At 40.6% G+C, this 6,460-nt stretch overlaps 1 protein-coding gene across 1 annotated transcript in view; it reads left to right on the top strand.

The window, feature by feature from the left end:
• Positions 1-6,460, top strand: part of SPACA1 (sperm acrosome associated 1) — a 17,108-nt gene that overhangs the window by 6,006 nt on the left and 4,642 nt on the right. The window contains exons 4-7 of the mRNA XM_010000541.1: positions 2,353-2,454; positions 2,827-2,933; positions 3,432-3,567; positions 5,536-5,600. Of these exons, the coding sequence (XP_009998843.1) occupies positions 2,353-2,454; positions 2,827-2,933; positions 3,432-3,567; positions 5,536-5,600 (410 nt within the window). The remainder of the gene's footprint in view (positions 1-2,352; positions 2,455-2,826; positions 2,934-3,431; positions 3,568-5,535; positions 5,601-6,460) is intronic.

Genomic DNA, 6,460 nt, shown 5'->3' with positions numbered 1-6,460 from the left:
TCATATGTTATTTGCTGAGGTGCATCTGTTTTCCCTCTAATGGCTCCTTGGCTGGTTTTGGAGCAGGGGAAGCTTCTCAGCTTCTTACGGGAGCCACTCCTGTGGCCCTTCCCCTGCTACCAAAAAACCCACCAAACCAAACCAGAACAATATGATGTCTGGGGTTCAGATCACATTTGTAGCCTTCATTCTAGTCTAAGCTGTTCAATGCATGGTGTGTTTGTTGAAAGGCTCAAAGTCTTCTCTGTTATTCCAGTAAAGCCATCATCTGTCTCCTTTAGATTTGTTCCCTGAATTCATTTGTCTAGGCCTCTATACTTCCTGCTTTCTGAACTGACTTAATTTTCTTCATTTTTTTCCAGTAATGATATAGCCCAGATTCATTGTTCCTCTAGTCATAGTCCAGTCTTACAGTGGCATTAAAATGCAATTAAAGTATACGTTAATGATGTCTTGTCATACCTGCCTCAAATTTGCCTTAGTCTCTTTGTGGTCCACTTGTTCTGGCCACTCTTACCTCTACATTTCATGACAGCTCTTTTCATATTGCTAAGTATTCAGATTTTTGTGGATCATCCTTCTTCACCCCCCTCCCTCCACAGGTCTATTAATTTACATTTCTCTAGGGTGAATTTCATCTGGGCAATTTATACTGCAGTGGGGTCATTTTTCTGTTAGGTTAACTTGTATGCCTTGTTGAAGTTAAGACCTCATTTGTTAGAGCATCTCAGTAGAATAATTTCATCAGCATTGGCAGCTACTAGGAGGAGATGGAGAAAGAAAACATAGGAATGGAGGAAGAAGTTTTCCAAAAGGAAGAGGCAGAGGAGGAACAAAAGAACTTGCAGTTCTAATTTCAAAGAGCTTCTTTTTCATCAACCCTTTGAGTATGGTATACTTCCCAAATGTTAATATTCCTGTAGATAAGACATGGGGGCATTTTTCCTGATGAATGTGACTATGCTAGCCATGCACCCAGATTTTATCAAGACAGCCATTTGGCTTTTCATAGATTTCCTGTCTTTTTTTGTTAGCTAAAAAACCCTAGATGACACTAAAGAAAGAGGAACGCCTTTAATAAAAGTGTCAGTTCACTGCCATTTACACCTCTGTCTCTGCATCCATGAGATGATACATTCTCTGAAGAGGAGAACAATTGTTGTTTTGTGTCATTTTCAGTAAGTGGTGATGTATCCCTCTGTCACTTGGAGTACTGTTTCATGAGGTACATGACACCTCTGAAACATTCTGATATCCATTGTTTTGTATAACAGACATTTAAGGAAGGCAGATGCCTCATAAATGCAATATTCAGACCAATTTATTATTCTCCTGCAAGGGGGTTTAACTCTCCTCTTTCTGTGCCTATTAGTAAACAAAATGCTTCTGGAAAAATGGCAAAACCTTCAGTGTTTACTGGGCCTAAACATGTTATTCCTGCCTCCCCCACAAGCTATGTCATTCCAGTGAACCGTGTACACACTGTTTGGCAAAAACAATTATAGCACTTGTTTTGAATTCATTTGTAATTGTTAAAATGAGGATGTTCCCATTGAAATCCTGATAGTGACAGCGAACTTCTTTTTTTTTGCTTCCTTGAACATTGTGTGGGAATTCTCCTTAACTTTACACATTGGTGATAGATTGTCTACTGTCCTTTGTCTTCAGTATGACCCTCCATGTTGCAGGTGGAGTCCTGGTGGTCAACACTGGATTTCACCTGTTTCTCATGAGAAGCCTTACCTTACCAACCACATCCTCTGTGCTCTGAGTGGCTTAGTTTTGGAGGCTGTTGGTGGTATTTCTGTATCACTCACTCTTGGTCAGTCTTTGGTAACTTCAGATTCCCCAGTCCTAGTCCCAGGTGGTTTTTAGTGCCCTCAGTTTATGTTGACCTTGGTGGGAGTTGAAGACAGTCACAAGACTGGAGGCAGACTGAGTTGGCAGCCTGTACAGTATTCTCTGTGCCTTCTGATTTGAGCATTTAAAGGCCAGGAGCCTGAATGCTTTGATATCTAAAGTGAATTAACTGTTTTGCAGAACATACATTAGTTTCATTTAAAATTATTTTTCTGTAACAAAACTTTTGAAATATCTGTAATTCTTTTTCTGACACATGATGGTTCTAAAAACCTGGCTCCCTGTGGTGCAGAGTCTGACAGAAGTAGATGTCTTGAAAGCTTAGATACCAACATGGGATGGCTTTAGCAGGCACTCTTGAGAAGATCTGTTTTGCCTGGTTTTTGGTAGATACATCATATTAACATCCAGGATAAAGAGAAAGCAAAAACAGACTATGAGGAAACACAGAGTGAAATATACTTTTTTTATTATTATTTTTTCCCCCCAAAGGGATTGGCTTTCGAGAAGTTCTGCTAACCAAGGGGTGCCCCTTGTCTGAAGCAAAATGTATTGTCCGTGTGGAGGAATGTCGGGGGCCAGCAGACTGTGGATGTAAGTGGAACACTGTCATACAGTAATCTAGAGCAAGTCAGTTGGTTCAAAGGAAACAGCCTTGTTCTCTGTGAGTGTGGTGTAAGTGGAGTGGATTGCATTCCGCCCTCCAGTTACCCTGTTAACAATCAGCTAATGTTTCAGATCTCATTTATGTCCTGTACCTTTGATTTCAAGTCCCTGTAAAATACCATTTTTCTGCTATGTGCTTCATTCCAGACATTAGACCAAGCAAAACGTGTTTGAAGTAATTTTAAGGGAAAGGATAATTTCCAAGTAACATTCTGTGGTTTGAAGAATTATTAACTTTATTATCTATACAGAGATGTTTCATATAGTTAATAATGTACCTGTTAAAAATTCCTCCTATAGGGGGGATACCAATTCCTGAAGGCTCTGCCTGCGTGAAGATGCTTTGTATTTCTGTACCTCCTGAAAATAGATTTACATATGTTTGGAAGATATTCGTTGCAGATGAGGTGAGTAATTGAACCCAACTTTGTGCAGAAAAACTGCATAATGCATGTATTTACCATGTACTCCATCTGAATTGTACAGACTCTCTTGGGCAGACTGTTTCCTTAATGCAAATGAGCCCTGATTTTTCACTGGCGAGTTGGTAATACAAGGACTTGCATGGCTTTGTTCCTTCATGCAGCTTCAATTTCCTGTTTATGTGAGGGAAACAGTAATTTCAGAGAGAATGTTTACTGTTATTTCAGAAGAACTGGGCACAGTGGCTGGTGAGTGATTATATGTCAACAAGTCACAACCACGTTACCCTTCCCAGTTGTTCAAGTAGGAGATGCTGAAGAGATGGGGGAAATTTTCCCAGGGGCCAAGAGGTCCCTACAGGTCTAAAATAGAATAAGCACTTTTCTGTGTGTCTGACACAATGCAACTCATCTTTGCAGACCTGTTTGAAAAAAATACACACACACATCCCCCCTTTTAATTTTTCTTTTATTTATGTTTAGGCAGTACACATTGTCCCCCATGATTCAGCTGTTATGGAAGCTTGCAGAGATACCCATTCAGCTACTTTCCAGTGTGAAACTCAAGAAAATGGAACTGTCATTGCCTCTGTAAAATACAGAGTCTGTGCAGCAACGGGTAAGTTCAAAGAGGTGCTTGCAATCTTCTAGTGGTGTGGCCTTGTGTTCTTTATGTGGCACTCAATCTTTGTAAGATTGCAAGGCAGGAGCTTGGGCGCTGTGGTAATGACTGTCATGAAATGCAGGCCAATAAAAGAGACACATAAAGGAAACGACAGAACGGGAATGAAGAGATTTCTTGTGGTTGGAAGGGGTATTTTCTTTAGCCTTGGTAAAAATTCAAGCAAAACTAAGGAGCGTTTCCTAGTACCTGCTTTTTTTTTTTTTTTACTGCACCCGGGTTGTTAACATGGACTTCTTTCTGCCTCGCTAAGCCACACAGAACCAGCAGCCTGAGTCCTGTCATTAAATCTCCTTTCCACTTCAATACTGAAGCAGGAAAACAACCTTTTGGGGTTTTTCATTCAGCAGCCATCTGGAATTTTCTTATTTTAGCGGATTTAGCGGAGTGTAACATTAAGAAGAATACATCCTAAAACAGGTCCACCAGTACTATTTTCCTCACCTCCTCTGCTGATGGGATTTTTGCTGACTTCATCAGGAAAGGTACCAAAGTGCTGATTTTCTCAAACTGTGAGCACAGCCGTGCAGAAACCCCATCTTTTCTAGTCAGAAAGGGTGAAAGTGCCATGCTCACCAAAATTTATTTTTTCCTGTAATTAGATTCAGGTCTTAGGCAAAATTATAGCAGACTAGAAAGAAATAAATCCTTGGATATGCCCTTCTCTGTGTTTCTCCCCTAGGTAAAAGTGGCCTGGGAATTCTGCTTTTTTCCCTCTCTCTTCAGTAAGGCTGTTTCTTCTATCTTTGTTGAGGTCCTTTCTGCCATTGTTCTGTAAGATGGAATTCGTTTAATAATTATTCTAAATCCATCTGGCAGTCACAGAACACCCAAAGATTTCTTTTTTTTTTTTCCTTCTTCCACTATTCAATCTCTACACTCTTTTTGTACAGAGGAAGCCTTCTTTTTGAGACCTGAATTAGCAGAGCACTTTATCTGTTTTGGGTTTAAGCATGCAAATGGTCCCATTGACTGGAGTCGGTGAGTCATCAGGGACTCCTCCCACACTTGTGTTTAAACTTTGCCTGAGCAGTCCTGGTGAAAAGTGGTCAGATTAAACCCACCCAACAGACATACTTGCTTAGAACTTCTTACAAGGATTGAGACTTACTGGTTCAGAAAATATTTACCACTGTGCAGAAATCTGAGGAAGGCAAGCTCTAAGGTTTATTAAGTAGCTTCAAAAGAAAGAGGTTGTTCTGCATAGTGCCAGATCAGCTTCCTTTGGCTTTGTACAGAGGTGTCTCTGGGCTTTGCTTTCCCAGGAGTGGCATTGTTTGGACTTCAGACATTATTAATTCTTAATCAGATACATGGAAGAAGTCATCAGCTGAACTTTTGATTGAGAATGTGCCAAGGCTTTCAGCATATACATCTAGTTTTGCTCTCTGTGGGTGGTCAGAAGTCTAGCCAGACCAGAAGATTGCATTAACTTTTCCAACAGGATCAGGAAGAAATGAGAAAGATCCTTCTGACAATATCAGTGGATACAATAAGACTCCTTGTTTTTGGATGTAGATTTTCTTAGCTGCTGCCTTGTATTTTCCAGAGCTGCTCTCTTCTCTGGGAGCCTGGCTTGCTGCATTGTTCAGACACAGGAAAGGGGCAACATTTCTGCCCATGGTAAATGCTGCTTTTCCCAGTGCCTCATTAAAAGACTTTTTGAAATGAGGGCTGGAAATTTGAGGCTTAAGTTTGTCATCTCTGTCAAGCAACATGGTTTCTCCACCTACTCCAGAAAATCTAAGTATTTATGTCGAGCAAACATCTTCTTCTTTGCCATTTATCTATCTGGTCTCCAAGCTGAAATGTAAAGAAGGGCAGAACCACAAAATCTGTATCAGAAATAGGACAAAAATACAATTTTTCAGGTAATCTACAGGGCTGAACTGGATTTTCTTTCAGCATCCAAAACCAGCCATGGAGATTTCAGCCAGCATGAACTGGCTGGTGTGGTGTGGCTGCTCCTCGTATTACCTCCTAAATTACCTTTTTCTTTCTGTAATCTCTGCCTCACTCAAGTCAATAAGCTTAAGTTTATATATTCTGTCTTTCTCATCACCTAGACCACTTCTTTCATTATGGCACAAAGATACATTCGTGCCAGAGCTAAAGGACAGGGCAGCAGAAGTGGAAATGTGTTTGCTGTGTGGCTGACCTTTCTTCTTGGCACTTTCCTAGAGAGAAAGCCTTGAAGTCATCAACAGAGCTAAAAATTATCAATGCAGCTGGGAAGGGGCGAATGTGTTTGCTTTGGTGTCCTCCTTCCTCCTCTCTGCAGCCCTCTGATATTTTACCCACGTGAACAGCAGTGGCCACATTCAGCAGCACCATCTGCAAGCCTGGCCCCAAAGCCACCACTTGACAATACACAGCTTGACACTTTCTGCTTCAGATTTTGAGGCGTGTGAGGTGGGAGGAAAGGAAGACATGTTGCAAAAGGGTAGGTAAGACCTTACTGGAATTTGTGTGTATTTGCCACGTGGCAAAACGTCTTAAGAGTTAATTTTCAATCTAGGCACAGAGAACTTCCATGTGTCCTTTACCAGTGATCACTGCACTTCTCAGTGACCTTTTGATGAGAATAGCCTTAATGACAGTTTTGCATAAATGAGTGGTCTTTAGTAATTTGGCTCTTTATGTTTTCAGAACTCTTCAGACCTTTGAGTTCTCTTCTGCCTTTATAGCAAGAGAAACATTAACAGGGAAAAAAGTATTTTATCTTCATTGAAAATGATTTGGATGTCTGCAAGTAAAATCCCATATTTTATTAACTGCCATTTCTGTGTGTCCTTCTTAGTAAATCACTACCCTGAAATACACTGAAGGG

The sequence above is a fragment of the Chaetura pelagica genome, unplaced genomic scaffold (genome assembly GCF_000747805.2).
Source record: "Chaetura pelagica isolate M959 unplaced genomic scaffold, ChaPel_1.0 scaffold174, whole genome shotgun sequence".
Classification (NCBI taxonomy): domain Eukaryota; kingdom Metazoa; phylum Chordata; class Aves; order Apodiformes; family Apodidae; genus Chaetura; species Chaetura pelagica.
The sequence above is the reverse complement of the archived record's forward strand: the minus strand, read 5'-3'. Positions and strand labels throughout refer to the sequence as shown.